General features: G+C 38.5%; 2 protein-coding genes across 2 annotated transcripts; both read left to right on the forward strand.

The window, feature by feature from the left end:
- The first annotated feature begins 1,299 nt into the window (after positions 1-1,299).
- Positions 1,300-14,154, forward strand: LOC141596068 (mediator of RNA polymerase II transcription subunit 16). The gene is made up of 18 exons (XM_074416087.1): positions 1,300-2,198; positions 4,242-4,310; positions 4,777-4,865; positions 5,595-5,707; positions 5,866-5,967; positions 6,305-6,395; positions 6,618-6,818; positions 6,964-7,359; positions 7,453-8,065; positions 8,569-8,648; positions 8,809-8,891; positions 9,140-9,376; positions 9,990-10,161; positions 11,051-11,544; positions 12,190-12,366; positions 12,656-13,024; positions 13,385-13,553; positions 13,682-14,154. Exons 1-17 carry the CDS (start codon positions 1,804-1,806, stop codon positions 13,529-13,531), a joined length of 3,828 nt encoding a protein of 1,275 aa, XP_074272188.1. The 5' UTR covers positions 1,300-1,803; the 3' UTR covers positions 13,532-13,553; positions 13,682-14,154.
- A 197-nt stretch (positions 14,155-14,351) lies between these two features.
- LOC141596069 (uncharacterized) lies at positions 14,352-21,915 on the forward strand. Its single transcript, XM_074416089.1, has 12 exons — positions 14,352-14,947; positions 16,580-16,664; positions 17,557-17,687; positions 17,769-17,871; positions 17,996-18,010; positions 18,599-18,741; positions 18,831-19,029; positions 19,895-19,969; positions 20,280-20,393; positions 20,771-20,815; positions 20,992-21,090; positions 21,486-21,915. Exons 1-12 carry the CDS (start codon positions 14,592-14,594, stop codon positions 21,504-21,506), a joined length of 1,386 nt encoding a protein of 461 aa, XP_074272190.1. The 5' UTR covers positions 14,352-14,591; the 3' UTR covers positions 21,507-21,915.
- The last annotated feature ends 776 nt before the right edge of the window (positions 21,916-22,691 follow it).

Consider the following 22,691-nt stretch of genomic DNA (forward strand, 5'->3'; position numbering starts at 1 on the left):
CATTTCTAAATAAGTTTATTGTCTTCATAATAGTGGCTAATTTGAAGATCTTCTCTCCGAGTGACGACCAATTTATTCGCCGCAGTACACTGCCACATGCTCTTATTATTTTGGAATTAAGGCGTTGTTGTTGTTGTTGTACTCATTCATGACTATCATAGATTTATTTGTATTTCTACTTTGTATTGTCTCATATGAATTCTAATTGAAGTAGATGTTACAGAGTTATTTTGATTATTTCGCGTCGGATAATTCTCGAGTATGATTGTTTTTAGACGAGTTATTATTTGTCTAGTTTGTTTTAGGTTTAGCCATGTCCGGCTCACGTTCGAGTCTAGTCAAGTTCCAAGTCGTATTTGGATTGGTCATGTCCCCTGCCGTGCCAATTCCGTGTCGTACTAAAACGGGTCATGAGCAGTGCTAGGGTGTGCTGGCCTATTGGTCCACGTGCCCACTTCCACCTCTACCTAGGACCAGACCTAAATAAATTTGGTATTGACCAAATGGTCTAGTTCGGTATGTTTTTTCTATTTTTTTTTTTTTTGAAAGGGAGTCTGAAGGGCAATTTTAATGTTGACTGGTTCAAACTAGAGGTGATCATGGGCCGGGCCAATGCGGGTTTGGGCCGGGCCTTTCTAACAAAAGCGGCCCATTTGTGTGGGCCAGACCGGGTCGGGCCAGATGTGTGGGCTTATTTAGCAAGCCCAAACCCGACCCTTATGGGCTAATGCGGACTTTTGGGCTTAAATGAGCTTTTTCAGGCCCTAAAATTTACGATTTACCCTAGGAAATAATTAGCGTAATACCTTCAGTTACAACTTTTAAAACATACATATTGTATAAAATTGCACAAAATATGATGAAATGCATATGAATTGCTCTCTAAAATAAAATAATAACAAAAATCGCCACTTTAGAATGCTTAATCATGCATTCTTAGATATGATTAATGTCATGTATACTTTGTTTTATAAATCTAAAAAAATATACTTGAGTTTGTAAAGAGTTGGGTATAACTTTAACGCTACTTTAATAGGTTTTATTAGAAAAAATATTCATTATTAATAAATATGGGCCGGCCCGGGCCAAAATTTGGGCCAAACCCGGCTCCAAAATATTTTGGGCCTTTTTAGGCCGGCCCATGGGCTTTTTTGGCCAAAACTAAAGGCCCAAGCCCTTCAAAAACCGGGGGCCGGGCCAGGGCCAATGGGCTTAGCCACTGATCATTCTAGTTAAACTCACGATACGAGATCATATCTCATGACTTTATTAACTTAGCCAAGTAACATTTGGAGAGTCGTGACATTCATACTCATTTTATTTTACTATCGCAAATGGCATTGTATATATTTTCGAGTGATGTTATCAACCCGTACAAGAACCCTCCCATGTGCAACCAATCAACCCTTTGCTTGAAACTGAAGAAGACACTCACACACCAGACACAACCTGCTCGAATCTTTCTTCCTCTCTCTCATTTTGTCCCCTTCTTGTTTTACCAACAAACAATAAAAAAACCCTAATTTTTCCAATTTTTTCACCAAAAATCAAAAATTACTCTCAGATTTCTCACCAAATCCCCTAATATTTTCGCAATTCAACAATTACCCAATTCAATTGTTGTCACACTTACCCCACTACCTCTCTCTCTTTGAATTGTATTGTCATTGCTGTCACCCTCAATCTCAACTTTCAACTTCCCACTTTTTCCCCCAATTTTCCAATCTTTAATTCTTTTTAATTTTTCCAATCAAAGACAAACAACAAATTATAAATTAGGGATTTGTTTATTGTTTCAAGAATATGACTTCTTCTTCTTCAACTTCTACTATTAAACCCTCTGAAGAACTCACTAATAATAATAATAATAATAATAATAATAATTCCCCTTCTTCTTCCCCTCAAAACCCTAATCAAATTAATAATAACAGTAATAATAGTGATAAAATTGTTGGATTAGTTGAGGGTGAAAAGGGTAATTGTGGAATTGAAGGGGAAGAACAAGAAACTGAAGTTATGATGATGGAGAAATCATCAAATGGTTTTGATGATGTTATGGATGATGTTTCTGGTGGTGGTGGTGGTGGTAATAGTAATAGTAATAGTGATCATGCTACTGTTTTTTGTATTAAATTGAATCAACCTAAATCTAATTTGCTTCATAGGATGAGTGTTCCCGAGCTTTGTCGAAATTTCAGGTAGTTTGATTTTAGTGTTTTGAGATCATTTTTAATGTTTGTTTGTGGTTATGTGAATTGGGTGTTCATCAATTGATGCAGAAATGTGTAATGTTGTGATTTTTGTGCAAGTGTCGGATTCTGCTGTTTTCATGTCTGAGTGTCGAGTGTTAGGCAAGGGTACGCTAGGGAATAAGAAGAGTTGGAGTAACATAGATTGTATTGCATCATTTTTAGTATTTGTTTGTGGTGATATGAAATGGTTATTCATCAGCTGATTTAGAAGTGTGAGTTGTGTGCCAATGAAGTATGCAATTGGATAATTTTTAGTATTTGTTCGCGGTTATATGTAATGGGTATTCATCAATTTATGTAGAAATGTTCAACATTCTGATCTTTTTGGAGTTTGCAAATGAAGTATTGTATTGCTTTGGTCTTTAGTTGATTATTGTTTGGTGGGATTTTGTATAATTTGTGGAACTGATTGTGGTTTTAGCACATAGGTTTTTAAGTGTCGAGTGTGAGACAAGGGTACACTAGGGAATAAGAGGAGACGGAGTAACATAGATTGTATTGCATCATTTTTAGTATTTGTTTGTGGTGATATGAATTGGGTATTCATCAATCATCAGTTGATGCAGGAATGTAGGAAATTGTGATTTTTTTGGGGTGTGTACAAATGAAGTATGCAATTGGATAATTTTTAGTATTTTTTCACGGTTATATGTAATGAGTATTCATCAATTGATGTAGAAATGTTCAAAATTCTGATCTTTTTGGAGTTTGCAAATGAAGTATTGTATTGCTTTGGTCTTTAGTTGATTATTGTTTGGTGGGGGTTTGTATAATTTGTGGACCTGATTGTAGTTTTAGCACATAGGTTTTTAAGTGTTGAGTGTCAGACAAGGGTACACGCTAGGGAATAAGAAGAGTTGGAGTAACATAGATTCTGTTGCATCATTTATACTTTTATAGTAGTTGTTTGCGGTGATATGAAATGGGTATTCATCAGCTGATGCAGAAATGTAAGAAGTTGTGATTTTTGTGGGGGTGTGTAGACTGTGTACAAATGAAGTATGCAATTGGATAAATTTTAGTATTTGTTGGTGGTTATATGAAATGGGTATTCATCAGTTGATGCAGAGAAGTTCAAAATTCTGATCTTTTTGAGGTTTGCAAGTGAAGTATTGTATTGCTGGGGGCTTTACTTGATTATTTTTGGTGGCGTTTCGTATAATTTGTGGTCCTGATTGCGGAAAAATGAGAGATAAAATGAGAGGTAAATGAGTTTGTGGAAAAATGAGAGGTAAATGAATCACATAGGATTTTGGGAGCTTGAAGTAGGTTTTATTCAGTTTGGTGGAATTTGGATTGGTGTGATTGTGCAAAATGAGAGGTAATTTCATACTGCTGGGGTGTTTGGATTGATTTAGTTGCCCTGATTTATTTCGTTCACTGCAAGAACTCCGGCTTTTTTTGGTCCTCACCTTTGTCTGGGGTATAAGGTATTGGTTACTTGTCGAGGTTTAGTCTTGCCACTCTCGGTGATGGTTCAAATGATCCTTAACTTTAGCGTTTGAATTAGTTGCAAATTGGCCTAACTGTGACTGCTGTTAAGTCTACAAAGGACTGAATTGATTTTCCCATGAAATAGAAATATGTCAAGTCTTTGCTTCTGGACGTTTCTGGCAGCAATTTCAGTTGCGGTCTTTGTTTCACCAGTTTTTATAAGGTGATGAAGAGATGACATGTGGTGGCGTTGACATTTGTGTTTTCATGAAAAACTCTTGTGTATGTTGGTAATTCTGTATGCTGAATTTTGATATTTGGTATTCATCCGACTTGTCTTTGTGTCTGTCTTTGTTGAAAATTGCTAGTCACGGACTGTCTTGTTGCTTTATTGGCTTATTGCTAACATTTTCAATACATCCTTCCTTGACTGCTTTTCTGTGCCATATTGCTGAGCATGTCTTTGTTTTCCTGACTGCTTAGTTGAGTATCAGTTACTGCTTAACCAGTATGTCTTTTTAATTATTCTTGGGTTTTATTGGGTTTCTGTTCAAGTGCTGTTGCCTGGTGTGGAAAGCTGAACGCCGTAGCATGTGCTTCAGAGACGTGTGCAAGAATACCAAGGTTAGCTCACTGCTGGCTTACATAATCACATTTTCTTTTTGAAAAATGAACAAGTGATCAGTATGTCAGAGTAGTGTCAGACTATCATCCACCTGTGTAGGTTTTACTAGCATGTGTGGAAAAATATCCTGTTTACTAGCATTAATTAATGTTGTAGCTCGGGTGTGGTAGTTCTACGTATATGCACACAACAGTACAGCACCACCGAGTTAGTAAGGATGTCAGAGACGTTATGCTATCGTTATCATGAATTCGTGATATTCAATCGTCGCTGAATCTCAGCTGTCAGTAGTGTGCTTACTGTATTATGAAGTGGTGGCGTGTTTAGCATTTTGCCTATCAGTATTTTGTTCACCGTGATGACTGACACTTCACTTAGTGGCTGATATATTGTTTTTAGTTTGCTTTGCTTAGTTGTTCTTGAGTGCCTGTTGCTCTAATGCAGTTGATTTCTTCATCCTTGTAGCTCTAATGCAAATTCACCATTTTGGATTCCTATACATATTGTTATTCCAGAGCGACCGACTGAGAGTGCTGTTTTTAATGTTATAGCAGGTATCATTTTTGAATGCTGATTCTTTTTTATAATGGTCACATTGCTCTTGATTACATGTAACATGGCTTACTACACCTTTTTATGCTTGATTCTTGGGGAACTGATGCATGTTTGTGATGTGTAATGATGATGGAATTAGGTCCATTAGGAAGGAGAATTTTCCACTTAAAAGACAAAAAGGGGAATGTTACAGTTTGTCTGTCTTGTGTGTGTGTGGCAAATTCGCTATCATCAAGTGTCCTATTTGGTAGAGGTAATGATGAGAGATGTTACTGTGCACATCTTGCTTTCTCTGGAGTGGTGAGACTGAACATCATATATCTCATGGGGAATAAGGGGAATGTTACAGTTTGTATGTCTTGCTTTTTAAAGGTAATTAGATGGAGCATCATAGTTTGAGAAGTCAAATACGTCACGGGTATATCAGGGGAATGAGAGACAGAGAGAGAATCCTCACATACTATCTTTTGGTGGTGAGCAGTGACCAGTAAGAGGAGAGCAGTAATCACTAATCAGTGAGTACTGAGTAGTGAGGTGTCTAATGCCATCAATTTTGATATTTTCATTGGTTTTGCTACATTATTTGGTTTATGAGAGTTTCAGCGACAAAGTCTTGACTGTTCTTTTGTGGCATTTTGTTTCGGTCTATATCTTGATTTGCTTTAGTTATTTGAAGTTAATTATAATTTTTGAATTTCTTATGCACCTGTTCCGCATGTTTTTGTCAGATAGCCCTCGTGACTCCGTTCAGTTTGTTGAGTGGTCTCCACCATCCTGTCCACGAGCCTTATTGATTGCAAATTTTTATGGAAGAGTTACAATTTGGATGCAGCCTTCTCAGGTCAGATGACCCTTTTGACAATGATTAGGGCGTGGCACATGCTTCATTTTTTTAATATTTTCTTGTATATGCTTCTTTATCAGCTGATAAATATCTATGGATATTCATATTTCGTTGCCTTTACGTGGCGTTAAGAGACTTGTTGCAATTCTATTCAGGGACCAGTTAATCTGGTGCGCGACGCTAGTTGCTGGCAGCGCGAACATGAATGGCGGCAAGATATTGCAGTTTTAACAAAGTGGCTGTCTGGCATTTCTCCGGTAAATGTTCTACTTATCTTCTCTCGACAATGAATGTATTATGCTCTCTTCTTGAATGCTTGTGATTGGCTTTGTACTAAATAGTTTTAAATAATAGCACCAAAGTATGTTTAGAGGGACCTCTGTTACTCAGACTTGCCGACATGGTGTCGGTTGTGACACAACATTGAGTGCCTGACGCTCCCTTTTAAAAGTTAAGGGACACGCAGATACAGCCAGACAACTGTCTTTGACCAATTATTAGATACAAAATTAAGGAAGCAGTGGCACTCACCTCTATTCAAATTTCAAAATATTATTCGGGTCTTTATGTGATATTCTACCTCTGCGTGACCAGTATAGATGGCTATCTGCAAAATCCAGTAGTTCCGTGAACATGAAGTCCACTTTCGAGGAGAAGTTTCTTCCACACCAGCCTCAAAATTCAGGTATGTGACGTGTTAATTATGGGACATGGATCGTCTCGCCTGACAGTTTTTGTGATATTTGGCGTTGTAGATATAATCTGCATGAATATGTTCTTGCAGTTAGCCTTTGTTTTGAGATGAAGGTTTTGTTGTTGGGTTGCTGAAATAATGAACTCGCTTTACTTGTTTTGGTATTTGTTATACGATACTTATCTGACGGGTCGTTTTGATTCACTTGACCAGATAGGTGGCCCAATATGCTCTGTATCTGTTCTGTCTTCACGTCAGGCTCAGTCCAGCTTCACTGGTCACAGTGGCCCCCACCGGCAGCTGGGGAGAAATTGAAGTGGTTTTGCACAAGCAAAGGAATGCTTGGGGCAGGGCCAAGTGGGATCATGGCGGCCGATGCTATTGTAACTGATTCAGGGACAATGCATGTAGCAGGTATACTGAGATGATCCATGTCCAGGTCCCAACATACCATAAAACTATTTTTTTGTTGAAAAGAGTATAATTTATTAATATTTTTATATAATAATGACGTGATAAACTTTCAAGATGACCCCCAACAAATTTTTATGGTTTACAGGTATCCCTATTGTAAATCCATCAACAGTTGTGGTATGGGAGGTTACTCCTGACCCTGGAAATGGGTTCAACGCAACTCCGAAGACAACAATAAGCTCTATGGCCCCGCCGTCGCTTAATCCTCCTAGTTGGTCAGGATTTGCCTCACTTGCAGCGTATTTGTGTTGGTGTCAGGAAAAATTCATATCTGAAGGAAAACAGGGGAAAAAGCCTTCATATCAAGATTTTATTGAAAATGTGTCTCTTTGTTGCTCCCCAGTCTCAAATTTTTCAGCCTACGTAAATCCAGAAGCAGCATCACAATCAGCTGCAACCACTACATGGGGCTCTGGTGTCACAGCTGTTTCTTTTGATCCTACGCGTGGTGGATCAGTCATTACTGTTGTAATAGTTGAGGGTATTTCACTCTGAACTTCTGTTTCATTTTTATCATATTGACCGACATCATGGCTGTTTATGTATTTTGATTTTTCTCGTCCTCATTTAATAGGACAGTACATGTCCCCGTATGACCCTGACGAGGGCCCTTCAGTCACAGGATGGAGAGTGCAACGTTGGGAATCCTGTCTTAAACCTGTTGTTCTTCACCCAATATTTGGGAGTCCTTCCAATTTTGGGGGACAGCCTCCGATGCAAACAGTATGGGAAACCAAGGTCAATGAAAGCATTCCACTATCCGATGATTTCAATCATCCACAAACTTCATCAGTGGGACCCACTTCTGATGAGCAGCCTGAAGAATCTCCTGTTGCTAAGGCAAAACGAACCACCTTTGATCACTTCAACATGCCCAGTGATATCAGAACTCTTGCCCGCATTATATATTCTGCCCATGGCGGTGAGATTGCGGTTGCATTTTTACGAGGTGCAGTTCATATTTTCTCCGGACCCAATTTTACACCAGTGGATACTTACCAGATTAATGTTGGGTCAGCAATAGCTGCTCCTGCTTTTTCTTCAACTAGTTGCTGCTCAGCCTCTGTATGGCATGATATTGCTAAAGACTGCACTATGTTGAAGATTATCCGTGTTCTCCCTCCCGCTGCCCTTAGTGATGAATCAAAAGCCGATTCATCAACCTGGGAACGTGCAATTGCAGAACGGTAAAGTGGATATTAATGTTTATTATATTTCGGGTTGATGATCAGTGTCATTTTTGTTACTCTTACGGTCTTATCCCATTTATATTGTCCCCAGTTGACTTTGACGGTCAACGCATGTCAATTTCTTTGACATAGTTTCTTATACCGGAGTATTATACAATAATGACAACTTTTTTAATTATGATTTTATAGGTTTTTGTGTGACAAAATTTACTCCATATCTTCTCTTAAATCTAGAAAAATTAATAGTCAAAGTTGACATTGATTGACGAACAAAGTAAAATGGGAGCAATAAGAATGGGACTGAGGTAGTCCATAGTAGTGTAGTATAAAACATTGCCAAGTACGCTATGAACTTTTTAAGTAGTTCTTTTCAGGTCTGTAGGAACTGAGCAAATAAAGAGCAAGTGTCAATGTGTTTGTGAATAAACTATGTAATCATTTCTGAACTGGTCAGCTATTCACTCTTAGTGTTTTCTATTTGATCCTCCTCCTCAAAACAGGTTTTGGTGGAGTCTATTAGTTGGAGTAGATTGGTGGGATGCGGTTGGCTGCACCCAAAGTGCTGCCGAAGATGGAATCGGTACGAAAAGTAACTTGATTGCTGATGCCACAATAACTAGCTTATTTTAATAACTTCTAGCTCCCACTATTTGGTGACGAAGGTGTATGGATATAGTGAACATAGCACATTTGGCAGCTTTTTTCACGATTTCTCTAATTAGTTTACTTTCTGTTTCCAGTTTCATTGAACAGTGTTATTGCGGTTTTAGATTCAGACTTCCATTCTCTGCCATCTACGCAGCACAGGCAGCAATATGGACCAGTAAGTTCACAAGTTTTCTCTCTTTTCCTGCTATTTTTACGTTCACAGAATCACAGATGGTGTTCGAGACTTGATCTAGGAATCAGTTGCTGCGGCTTGATGTATACCCCTTTTGTTTTATGTGTGCATATTATTATTTTTTCATTCATAGAGGGTAGGGGAGGGCAATGCATTTATAATTCATCTTAGTTTCTCTGTGCTTTTGAGGTGGCTGAAAGTTGACAGGACCTTGTATTCTCTTAATGCAGAGTTTAGACAGGATAAAGTGCAGACTCTTGGAAGGTACAAATGCTCAAGAAGTCAGAGCTATGGTTCTTGATATGCAGGCAAGGTTGTTGTTAGACATGCTTGGGAGGGGAATTGAATCCGCTTTGATAAATCCTTCTGCTTTATTACCCGAACCATGGCAAGCATCTGGCGAGACATTAACCGCTATTGACCCTGAATCACTGGCTGTTGAACAAGCATTAGTTCCGAGTGTTCAGGTATTGATCTTCTGTGGTTCCATCAGTTGCTATGATTTTGTTGTTTCTTTTCATTTGATTCAACATAATTTGAGAAATCATGATTGGTTCCGACTGTCTTTATTCTTTTACTGCTTGCAGCCTTTTCCTTGATCGATTGGGCTATATGCAATGCTCAGATTTGTAAATAGTCACTTTTATTTTGAAATTCGTAAAATCACGTGACGCACATTAGTAGTTCTGCGAACTTGTGGGATTTTAACAGATTTCACTTATTTCAGATTAATCAACTTGCTCTCTTGGATTAACGTTGTTCTTTAAATGTATAAGAGTACTACTCAGAATGAAAGTCTTACAGTATGTGTACTCTCTGTCGTAACATTGATGTTTATGCAGTTATTCCTTTGACTTAAGTTCTGGCATTACCTGGTTTTTACTTATCTGAGAGACTGAAAGAAATGAACTAAAAGTATGGACCTACTGTTAATGTCATGGAACATATTTCATTTTCTACTTGCATTTAACTTTGTTGAATAGTGTTTATGTTTATTTCATTGAGTGTTTCACTCAATTTATTACCTTTTTTTTTGTACAACTTGGAACCTGAAAAAAAAAATTTATACTTCGGATTCAGGCTTATGTTGATGCTGTTCTTGATCTTGCCTCACATTTTATCACACGCTTGCGTCGCTATGCAAGCTTTTGTCGGACATTAGCTAATCATGCCGTGCAAGCAGGAACTGGAGGCAACCGTGCTATGGTGGCTAGTCCTACGCAAAGTTCTGCAACTCCTGCTCCAAGTCAGGGTTAGTATGTAAAAGATTTCTTTGGAGTCTGCTCTACTAGCTCTTTATAGATACTTGTGATTGTTATTGTAGATATTATTTGGTAATAGTAACGATACAACAACATTATCTCAGTGTCTCAAGGGCTTCCGAAAGTTGCGGGGTAGGGAGATTGAATGTAGACCAGTGTTAGCAATACAAAGAGACTGTTTCTAAATGACCCATTATAAAAATACCATAGATAGGTGTATCAAATGACTCTCACTTCATTATAAAAGTAGCGCACTTACTTTAGCGAGCATTTTTGCTTTATTACATCATAATCCCAAAATATAGCTAGTCTTAGCCAAGTAGGCAAGTAATAATCCTGTAGGGGTGAAGATACCATGCCTAAGTGAATAGAGGCCATTCAACTACTAAACAAACCTGACTTCCCGTCTACCATACTGTATAGTTAAACTGACATTAGAAATGCTCCTCAAGACTTGAAAGGCTCCCGCCAAATAGTCAAGAGGCTTTGTAAGTTGTAACATTGTACTTTCAGTGATGTTCTTATTCAGAACAAGAAAAGGTAAATGACTTTTTAATTTTATCCCACGTGATATGGAATAATGGGAAAATACTTATGGAACTTGTGATATTATTTGCGCTTTACTTCAAAAATTTAAGGACTTGTTAATAGATTGAATCACTATTATTGACTACACCAGAAGATAGAGGTTTTACCTGGGCGCATCATAAATGCTGTTACCTAAGCTTTAGGATCTTTATAAAAAAAAAAGCTTTAGGACCTCTACTTCCTTTCCATGCCACAAACAGTGCAATCCCTTCCTATAATCTTAATTGGTTTTTCTTGTATATGGAGCCTCACTTGCATAAACCTTCGGTTGTTTTGTCTTATTACTCTCAGGGGGTCAAAGTGGTACTACAAGCTCAACAGGAAGCACACAGATGCAGGCTTGGGTACAGGGTGCTATTGCCAAAATTAGTGGTACAACTGATGGAGTTTCCCCTTCCGCACCTAGCCCTCTAAGTGGGCCCACTTCGTTTATGCCAATCAGCATAAATACTGGAACTTTTCCTGGTACCCCTGCTGTTAGGCTTATAGGCGACTGCCATTTCCTTCATAGATTGTGCCAGCTTTTGCTGTTTTGTTTTTTCTTTCGACGGACACAACTACCCCGTTACATCCAAAGTGTTCAAAGAAATAATGATACAAGTATGCAAAAGTCTCAGGCTGGTGCCCTAGGCAAGGTTGAAGAGAACCATCCTGGCCAAATGAAACCTGCATCGACCGGGGGTAGGCCGGATCAGATAGTTGGTGGCGTCAAAGTTGAAGAAGGCCCTGCCAGCCGGGCCAGATTGGGGTCTGGTAATGCTGGTCAAGGGTACACATTTGAAGAGGTAGAACATCTTACATCACTTACAACTAGACCTGGAAGAATCGACCCGACTTACTTCCGTTCCAGATCTGAAAAGTACAATCCAAAGTAACTCAAACCCAAAATGGCCCAAAAAACTAATTTTGAAACATTTTTCAAATAATATTATGAGCCAAACCGACCTAAAAAACCTGAATGACGTGACCCGAGTTTGACCCGTCCATACCCGAAATGACCCGACTTGGCCGAGGTCATATCCGAATAATCCAATAACAAAGCGACTAGCGAGCACCTGAAAAACCTTAACTTTTGATTATATCTTAAGTTTTCCTTTCCCAAGTTATTTTTATTGACTTGTATTGGAGTATGATATTAGTGTTAGTATTGTGTTCCCTTTTCTTTATTTAAAAAAAGGCTTTTTTTAATTTTAATTTTTTTTTTTATGAATTTCTTTGTTGTTGACAATTCAAATGGTTACTAACGACGTAGCTGTTGCTGCTGATAAAAGCGGTTTTTTTCGTTGTTAAAAATTTGAAATCGATGTCGAATAGTTTTTTGGGATTTGATCATTTTGATTGTTTTTATTAGGACCAGTGTGTCACTCATTCAGATATGCACTGTTAAGTCCCTATAGTGAAGCTGAAGTGCTCTCGATTGTCATCTGCAGGTGAAAGTTTTGTTTCAAATACTTATTGATCTTTGTAGACGGACAGCTGGGCTGGCTCACCCATTGCCTGGTTCTCAAGTTGGGAGTTCCAATATTCAAGTTCGGCTACATTATATTGATGGGAATTATACTGTCTTGCCAGAGGTTGTTGAGGCATCTCTTGGCCCACATATGCAGGTATGTACAGTATTACATAGTTCAAATAGGGAGCCTTCAAAGGACCAAAGACGAAATAAAACTATTTTGATATGATTGAGGGAAATTCTCAAGGATCTTTTTTTCTAATTTTTTCTATTTATATGCACAATAAAATGTATGAGACATCAAATGTAAAAATAACCCATTTACCCCATAGTTAATAAGTAGGGTTTTGGGTTAGTCTCATGACTCTCATTCAAGATTCATTTATACGTGTGTATCTTTCAATGACTTTCTGATCTTATTTTTTCTGGCTCTCTTCATGCAGAATATGCCTAGGCCTAGAGGTGCGGACGCTGCCGGCTTATTGCTACGAGAGTTGGAACTTCACCCACCAGCAGAAGAGTGGCATCGCCGAAACATGTTTGGCGGGCCATGGTCCGATCTTGATGATATGGATGATAGTTACAAGCTATTCACTTCCAGTGACCCGCTTGATCCAAGATCTGTAGAAAGTTGCAATGTTTCTTATGGAGTTCAGAGTCTATGGCCAAGGAAACGCAGGCTTTCTGAAAGAGATGCTGCTTTTGGCTTGAACACTTCAGTCGGTCTTGGAGCTTACCTTGGTATTATGGGATCTCGGCGTGATGTGGTGACTGCTGTCTGGAAGGCTGGTTTGGAAGGTGTTTGGTACAAGGTATGAATAGTAATGAGCCTTGTGTTGGAACCCGAGTGGGAACTATGTAAAAACCAATTCCAAATTCTTTTATTTCCCAAACATTGGACCTTACTTGCCAGGCCGTCACCAATTCTTTAGAAATAAGTGGAATACTGGAATTTACTAAAACTTGTAACACACTAGAAAGACCGTCTTTAGTAGTAATGTCTTCCATGCGTATCTTTTAAGTTTCGGCCATGACGGAATTTAGGACTTACTATGAAGATGCTATGGTGCCGATGTGTGGTCAATGTTTCCTCTTCGCTAATGTTTATGTTCTTCTCTTAGACTGGTATGTTAATTCCTTGAACTGATACTTGCATTCCGTTTCTAATGCAGTGTATAAGATGTTTGAGACAAACCTCAGCTTTTACGCCACCAAGCTCCACCAGTTCATCCAATCAGAATGATCGAGAGACGTGGTGGATAAGTCGCTGGAATTACGGTTGCCCCATGTGTGGCGGATCATGGGTTCGGGTTGTGTAACTATATATGTTATATTAGTTAGGTATGTTTCATGCACCCTCATAGTTATTGATAGCATTGTAGCATTACTTCCATCGAAGTTACCTGCACTCGTGCTAGTGTAAGAATCAGCCTTTAATGACGTTCTTGCCCTTTTATTCCGGTAAATAGGTTATTAATGAGCCAAACAGCGAACCATTGGGACGTCATCCTTCATATATGAAGAGGTTTGACTTTTGAGAAAAGTAATCATGCCTAAAGCTACGCTAATAGTCTCGGGATTTATTAAAAGCGGTTAGTATACTCTCTTAACATCAAGGCATTCAAAGCGGGATTATGACTGGACGACGTGCCATAATAACTTGGTGGCTGAACCTCTTGCTTCTGGAGCTGCATGGTATTATTTGTTTCATTTGTAACTCATTGATGTATGTTGTCGAGATGTTACCTCAAATTTTGTAAATTGTGTTTCGCGACTTACAAAACATATACAAAGCGGATGGTGTAGTTCAGTGTAAATTTGTAGCGTGTAGTATGTTTTTAATGCTTATGACTCGTGCTGGCATAAAATATCTGTATTATTCTCCGAAGAATATTTTCTATTTTCTACGCAAAGTTAAAAACGAGCATGAATAAATTTTCGATCTGTATAAAACTCGAGCTAGATCTTAAAGAGTTCAGATCAATTTGATTTTAGTCCATTTGCTCTCAAATGAAAGGGCAGAATGTAGACGATTGACAACATTACTCGAAAATTTACTACCTAATAACAAAAAAGAAAAGATATTCGATGTACTCAGTATTAAAGTAATCGAGTTCACGTATTACTCGAGAGTTTACTACTCAATAACAAAAAGAAAAAAACTCGACATATAATACAATTCGAGATTTAGAGTTCAACTAATACACCTTAACTCGATTTAATTTTGTTGAACTCATTTTATCATACGGAGACTAGACTAGTGCTAGAAATCGTACAACGTTATTAAGAAACCGTCTCGCACTCTCGCCTCTCTTCAAATAAAAAGTCCACCGAGCCGACATTCACTCCGAGTCCTCTCCTATCAACACGACCACGACCATGAGCTCCGCCACGAGCACCACCGCAAGCGGTGGCGCGTCGCAATCCAACCACTCACTCGCGTTCCGTGTAATGCGACTATGTCGTCCTTCTCTCCACGTTGAACCGCCGCTTCTCTTCGATCCCGCCGATATTCTCATCGGCGAAGACCTTTTCGACGATCCTTCCGCCGCCGCTGTTCTCCCTTCTCTCCTATCTCGCCTCTCCGACCTCCCTCCCTCCGCCACCGCCACCGCAACCGCCGCAGATGGCGGAGAAGTAGCTGGTGAAGTTTCGTTTAAGTCGCGGTTTGTTTTATCCGATCCGGTTTCGGCGTCCGGTTTGACCGGACTCCTCGTCCTCCCTCAATCCTTCGGGTTTGAATCTCTCTCTTGCGCGCGTTTATTTTAATCGTGTTTAGCTGTCGGAATCGAGTGCATTAGTGGCGTAGTCAGAATTTGAAGTTTGTAGTTTGATTGCGTTTACATTGATAGGCTGTTTACGGTAAAAAAGATTGATTTTTTGATTACAGTTGATTTCTCTCTTGTTTAGCTTAATCTTGTTTAGGTATCGGTTTTATCGGTGACGGAGTCCAGATTTGAAGTGCGATATAGTAATTTAAGGAATTGTTCGATGTTTTGTTAAACTGAAGTTCGTAGTTTGATTGCATTTACGGTGATCATGTTGTTTTAATCGCATTTTGGCATTTTTGTGCGGTAGTGGTGGAGAGAAGATTTGGATCGAAATCAGAAATTGTTGGAGCAGTTTGTAATGCAATATACATTATACAGTAATAACTTCCGAAATGGTTTTTAAAATAAATATTAGTAAAAGACCGAAGACATGTATTTTGATCGCTTTGATACGCCATTGAGGTGATGTGAGATTGTGTGAATTCGAGAAATGGAAGTATTGATTTGATTTTGGTAGTTAGATTACTATCACCACTCACATCAATGCATTTTCTTGTCGTTGTTATCGTCATCATGTTCATTTAGGGTGTGTTTGGATAGCAAAAATGGAGGGAAAGGAAAGGGAGGGGGAAGGAGGGAAGGGAAAGGGAGAGAAGGGAAGGGGAGGGGGAATGGGGTGGGGGTGTTTGGATACAATTTTCCTCCAAATCTTGCCTATTTTGGAGAGATTTTGATTAGGCTTGGAGGAGGGAAATTGGATCCTTCCAAATCTCTCCCCCCTCCATTTTCCTACACCCTGCTATCCAAACAAGAGATTTTAAATCCCCTACTCTCCCTCCCTTTCTTTTCCCTCCAATTTCTTCAATCCAAACACACCCTTAGGGTGTGTTTGGATAGTAAAAGTGGAGGGAAAGGGAGGGGAGGGGGAAGGAGGGAAGAGAAAGGGAGGTAAGGGAAGGGGAGGGCACATGGGATGTGGGTGTTTGGATACCATTTACTTCCAAATCTTGCCTATTGTAGAGAGATTTTAATTTGCCTTAGAGGAGGGAAAATGGATTCCTCTAAATCTCTCCCCCTCCATTTCTCTCCACCCTCATTTGCTATCCAAACAAAGAATTTGCAATCCCCTACTCTCCCTCTCTTTCTTTTCCCTCCAATTCCCTCAATCCAAACACACCCTTAAAGATGAATGGTGATGGTGGTGATGAAGATATGAGATTGAGAAGGATCAATTTTTTCTAAGTGTTTGGTGTAATGTGAGGTTTTGTTTAAAAGATAATTAAGGTGATTTATCTAAGCGAGACTTTTATATCAAATGGAGGATGTTGATGTGAGGGAGGAAGGGATACAGTCTTAACAGTCTTTGCTTGAATGCGAGAAAAGGCAGTATTGATTTAATTTTGATAGTGTTACTACTTACTACTGTTTCTTGCATTTTGTCATGATCATAATTATGTTCATTTAAAGATGAACGATGGTGATGAAGATATGAGGGGTTACTAGATAAAAATGTCAGTACTGTTTGAGTATCTAGTCTGATTAATTATTCGAATTGTTTTTGTTGTAATGTAGTTTTTTTGTTTGTTTTATAACTAGGGCGATTTATTTGGGAGAGACGTTTTGCAGCTACATTAGTATCAATAACAGTTCTAGCTATGAAGTGAGGGATATTGTCATCAAGGTTTGTTGTTTGCCCGCTTCATCTCTTTTAGCATATCCTTTTAGTAATAACTAATGATAAAAAATGATCTTATAATTCACGGTGAATAGTGATGAGAGGCTTACTTTATCATATGAATAAATTCCCTTGCAGTATATGAGGTCTCGTATTGATAAGGAATAAAAGTGGCATTTCGTGGAAGATTGGAATTTTGTGGAGGAAGAGTGACTGCTTTTTTCAATGTTACTTCTGTTTTGAGGTTCATATTATCAAGATATATTACTCTGTTGTGTTTTCTCCACTTTAGCCAGATCCGTGAGTTGGTAAAATGTTAGTCAGAACCCCTTCTACCATTCCTTATACTTCTTATGTCTATAAAAACACATGCATAGAGCCGAGTAAGTATGTAAGGCTACATAGGGAAGCCGTTTCATGCCTTTGTTGCTCTTTGAGCTTTAGGGATACTTTTGACCAACTGAGTAGCAACCCGTGGGAATTTGGCACATTTTATGTGGTGAATCAATGGTGGTTTAATCATGTTAGTAGCAATACCTTCTATGAGATGCGGCATTTTAGCATCTTCAATGACTTAAACTAGTGTTGAGAACTTAATTCTCACAGTTGTTGATTTTAACATATGATATTTTCATGCAAGTCGTCGTTTATGATGAGGGTCTTCAGGGAATTTTGTTAATTAGCTTATGCTTTTTTCTAAGTTGCGAGACTTTTTGTTTATGCGGATTTCATAAACTTGAGGATGAATTGTATGTGCCTCCCATTCTCTTAGGTGCACCACCTTAACTTGCACCCTATGCCAAAGCTATAATCAGATTGGTTTTGATGCACCACTTGCCTTCTAAACACTCGTATGAAAAAGGAATGAGGCATATCTTTGATGTTTCACTGGTCGCAGGCAGAAATTCAAACTGAGAGGCAGAGGATATTGCTATTAGATACATCCAAATCACCTGTCGAAACAATACGCGCTGGAGGCCGTTATGACTTCATTGTTGAACATGATGTCAAGGAACTTGGGGCACACACGTAAGTGGGGTCTCTGATGGTCCTTGGTATGTTATATATCTATCCTCAATAAATTCTAATTTTGTGTTGTGTCATTTACAGGCTGGTTTGCACTGCTTTGTATAATGATGGAGATGGTGATCGGAAATATCTGCCTCAGTTTTTCAAGTTCATTGTCGCCAATCCACTCTCAGTTAGGACAAAGGTATAGCCTGGTCATATTACAGCACAAGGCCTCAAATATATCTCAGTATTGTTCTGTTTGTTTTCTTATGGATTTTCAGTGTGTAGCTTTTACTTACAATTTCATTCGTTTTTTCCTGGCGCAGGTCCGTGTTGTCAAGGTAGGTTGATTTCAGTAGCATCTGGAGATTGTAAGTTTAAAGTTTCACGATTTGCTTAGGTTCAGATTGGATTTTACTTGCGGGAGTCAATCTGGAATTCTGTTTTTTCGGTTCCATTGTGATACTATTTCTCATCAAGTTGAACTGAGCAACTGAAATTAGGCTTGAATCAGCTAATTTGTTATGTGCCTGAGTAATGAGTTACAGTAAAACTTCAGAATTGAGACATAAAGCCCTTCCTTCCCTAGCCATGTGCTTTTGTATAAAAGGGTTAAAGTCAAGGTAGTATGCATATTTGTCTGTGTAAAGAGATTTGGAATGCATTAGCTGAAATGTTACAAGGGCAAGTAAATTTAGATCTTCAAAAGGATATATCTGCTTCCTTGTACATGATGAACACGGTGTTACAAAGATGCTTTATAGCTGTCCAAAACTTTTAGTATTTGCATTTTAAAATGTTAAAAGGATTTCGATGACTATTTGTACTCCCTAAATGTTCATAATCATGAGGCGATTTTTCGAGAAAGTTGGTCTTTTCTGGTTAATGATCACCTCTTTAGGAAAAACTTTGTTGCTCTTGTTACACAGGATCTCACTTTTCTTGAGGCATGTATCGAAAATCACACCAAATCAAACCTTTTTATGGACCAAGTGGAATTTCAACCAGCTCAACATTGGAGTGCCACACTACTAACAGCTGATATGCACCCTGTACAAAAGAAAATTATTAGGTTGGTTGGAAGATCAGCTCAGTGTCCTTTTACTCCTTTATTATACACATGCTGCTACTTCTTCAGTATTTAACCTTCATAGTCGACAGTGACACAGAATTCAAGCCCCCAGTATTAATAAAATCTGGAGGAGGAATTTACAACTTTTTATATCAGTTGACGCTGTCTTCGCAAGAGTCTACACAACTTAAAATTGAGGGAAGCAATGTTCTTGGTAAACTTCAAATAACTTGGCGTACAAATTTGGGAGAGCCTGGACGCTTACAGACACAACAGATTCTTGGCAGCGTAAGTACTTGATTTTGTCTTACTGATGCTCACCTCCGACAATTATACTTGGCCCAAATAATGCTCCTGATTCACAACCTTTTTGTAGTCATGTTGGTTATTGATCTTTCTGTTATATCGCCCCAATCTCCCCGCATTACAATGCCTACGTGGCAAGTGGTAATCATGTAATTTGAGCAAATGTTACGGTGTACTTCGTACTATTTAGCGACAGATAATTTGTAGACATAAGCCAAGAGTTGCCAGTTTACCATGTAGAATTTTTAAGGTAAAAATATAGTTATAACTAGTAGAAATACATCATCTGCAAATTTTCTTAAAGTTCCGTGTCTACAGATCTTTGATGGACTTAATATGTATGTTGGTCAATTCTGCAAAACCTTGATTTCAATCTGCAAAGGAGTAGCCACTAGCTCCGTTACATTAGATACATTGAGGCAAGCCTGTTGCCAGAAAATTTTATGCATTGAACTAAGAGTGGTGGCTAACAGCTAACTCTTCACATGCAAACATGTTGGTGGAGGGTTGGGTGGGTATTGACTATTGCCTGAGGTGATGAAGCAAGTGGTTTGCATCATCATTTTCCGTCTCCTGAGAAAGTTGTTTGGTTCTGCACTTCTGCTAAGGTTCACTCTTTCATCTCCGAGAAGTGAGCCCTTCTTCCAATTAGTCTGAAAAACTTAAAAATTACAACATCAGTTGGAGTCTTTACATACATGATACATAGTTTCTGATGGATTGCATTGCTGGTTATAAGATTTCACTTTCTATGGATGTCACCATTCTCGCAAGAGTGTTTTTGTAGTATTTTTCTTATAAAATTTTCTTTGCCCTCCCTATGAATCTAATGTAATTTTGTTTACAGCCTGTTGCTCGCAAAGAGATTGACTTGCAAGTGGTGAGAATTCCACAGGCTATAATCTTGCACGAGCCCTTCGAGGTGAATATTTTTTCCAATGATGTTTCTGAACTGAACTTCTAGTGATTTGTGAGGACGCTTTTTGAGGCTTTAGAGTGACTTTAAAGAGGAGTAATTTTTTCACACTATTAAGCAGCCTTTTTTGTTGATAGTAGTTTGTTATGAAATAGATGATAAAAAATATTGTCAACTTCTCTTTACATTTGTCATTCAAGTAATTTACCTATCCTGTAATTTAAAATAAGAATATATAAGGTGATAAGCGGATAGTAAGCCGAATAGGCGTGAATGATGTTCTGCTGGTAATTAACAATTTGACGAACTGTTTCAGGTGCAACTGAGTCTCACAAACCAGACAGACAGGACTTTGGGGCCGTTTGAAATCTGGTTTTCAGGTGATACCAATGGAGAGAGAGCATTCATGGTTAATGGCCTACAGACAATGGTAAGTGTTGTTTTGCAGCTAAAAAATATGAATCCCTTTTTTGAGATTTTAAAATTCAAACAGTTATAAATCCAATAGGAAAATATCTCAGAGTCGAAGTCTCGAAGACACTTCTAAGTCATAGAGTTACTATTTAATATCAGAACAAGTTGGCAAGGATCTAATATATAGTGGAACTAGTAGAATGCTGTCTGTGAAAATGTGAGATTTTTGAGCCAGGAAAAACCATGACCAGTTTACTTCCCCAACTGATTTCTAGACCTTTGCATAAAGTTGTAAACATTTGTAGCTCAGGTTCTCTGTTTTTAAATTTATGTTGTCTTCTGAACATTTTGATATCCCTGTTACTAACTTGGATATCTGATACATTTGAGCAGACTTTACCAGAGATTCAGGCGTTCAGTCCAATTGGTCTTCAAATGGTAATGAGTTCTCTGAAACTCAAAATCTGCGCTCTGAAACATCACAATTTCTGAGAATCAGATGAAGTTGTTATCAGCTGAATGTATTTGTTTCACATTGCTAATTTATGAGACAATTGGCAGTAAAATGGATTATTTTTGAGTTACGAAATGATTCATTGCGCTGTTTGCTGCAGAACCTTATTGCAATGAAACTTGGGGTCCAGAAAATCACTGGGATAACAGTATTTGACTCCGTTGAGAAGAAGACATATGAGCCTCTACCAGATTTAGAGGTATGTACCCTGAGATCTTACTAAAGCACCAGTTTGTTTTGGATACTTCCCTTAAGATCTATTGTGTGGGGTGGGAGACGTGGTAAACAGCTTACGAAATCCTTTTTCACAACAAGCATTGCAGCGTTAACTTCTTAAGATATGGAGCTCATATAAGATCCAACGGTTTAAATTAGAAGGTTTAACTTCTTAAGATATGAGTCGTCGTATGAAATCGTCAATATGGCAGTAATAATTATCAGTCTTGAAATGCTTTGAGGTCGACATGAATATTTGATTATGGAAGTGTCACTAAATTATGGTATAACACTCGACAAGTGTACTAATGAAGACAAAATGCTTTGGTGTTGTATACTGCTATTTTGGTTAATGTTTTCAATTGTGTGATGCTCTAGATTTTTGTTGATGTGGAGTGAGCGGCTATTGGCGTCTTGACCTGTCTCTCGATCAATGGTTTAAGCAGCCAAGGGCATCTTGACCCGTCTTTCAGTCAATGTTGCTAAATGCCTACTTTGCTCTCTCGTGTCAAAGCTGAAAATCAGGTTATGTGGGGATGCTTCTTGTCCCCGTAGATTTTTGTAACCAGTTAAGTTGTATCGACATACAGATGCTTGCGGCAAAAGCTTTCAAGTCCCTTTAGAATCTGTAATATTCATGTTTCTCATGCCTAAATTTATTCCGAAGTTCCACTAGAATCAATCATGTATAGTGTTTTGAGAACGGAAGGATATATAAGACTCGAGTGTATACATTTTGAAATAATCGTGATTTTTTCAACCAGTGTCGTTATTCGAGACATACTGGGATAACGGTGAGTATATTCTCAAGGAAAAGGTGTACAAATTCTATACTATCACAGCTTTTCTTTTATGTTTTGTTTCAAAAGTGGATATTAAATCCAAATTCTCGACTATCTCATTATCGGTCAACATCGGCCATGATCCAATCATCTTGACCCAACTGCCAGAACTTTCCGTTTGCCTGTGACCTGAAAATTGACTGTACCATCCGGGTTTGTAAATATTATATGGGTTGCCATCGGGTCATACTGGTTGGTATTCGCAAATTGTAGGCATGGGACTCTTAGTACGTATAGGTAGAGTTGGCAAGTCTGATCCGATTCGACCCCGACCCGGAAATATTGCGACCTGACCCGATGACGACCCGTAACCCGACACGACCCGATAATCAGTGACCGACCCAGACCCGACCCGATATTGACCCAACCCGATACTGACCCGATTAAACTGATGATCCGACAATTATTAAGTTTAATTTTGATCAAAATGAAAGTGATTTTGTGTTTAAATTGATATATTTGACTTAGTAATGAAGTAATTAAACCAAATAATAGGTTCAAAACTAAATTTAATGGTAAAAAAATTGTAGTAATGCAATTAAGTTATCGGCCCCAATAATGAACCGACCCGACCCGATATATCATTTGACCCAAAATTACCCGACCCGATAATGACCCGAACCCGACTCGACCCGAAAGGGTATGCTGACCCGATATGACCCGAATGACCCGATTGCCACCTCTACGTATAGGCGCCCAAATACTTCCCATTTCACCTTTAAAGGCCACATGTTTTAGGAGT

This window comes from Silene latifolia, chromosome 8, assembly GCF_048544455.1.
Source record: "Silene latifolia isolate original U9 population chromosome 8, ASM4854445v1, whole genome shotgun sequence".
Taxonomy (NCBI): domain Eukaryota; kingdom Viridiplantae; phylum Streptophyta; class Magnoliopsida; order Caryophyllales; family Caryophyllaceae; genus Silene; species Silene latifolia.

Coding starts and splice junctions, on each gene's coding strand:
- LOC141596068 (XM_074416087.1), top strand. CDS start 1,804: ATGACTTCTTCTTCTTCAACTTCTACTATTAAACCCTCTGAAGAACTC. Junction 4,311..4,776: donor ACGTGTGCAAGAATACCAAG/GTTAGCTCACTG, acceptor TCATCCTTGTAG/CTCTAATGCAAATTCACCAT. Junction 13,025..13,384: donor TGGAAGGTGTTTGGTACAAG/GTATGAATAGTA, acceptor TTTCTAATGCAG/TGTATAAGATGTTTGAGACA.
- LOC141596069 (XM_074416089.1), top strand. CDS start 14,592: ATGAGCTCCGCCACGAGCACCACCGCAAGCGGTGGCGCGTCGCAATCC. Junction 18,742..18,830: donor GTACAAAAGAAAATTATTAG/GTTGGTTGGAAG, acceptor CATAGTCGACAG/TGACACAGAATTCAAGCCCC. Junction 19,030..19,894: donor CACAACAGATTCTTGGCAGC/GTAAGTACTTGA, acceptor TTTTGTTTACAG/CCTGTTGCTCGCAAAGAGAT.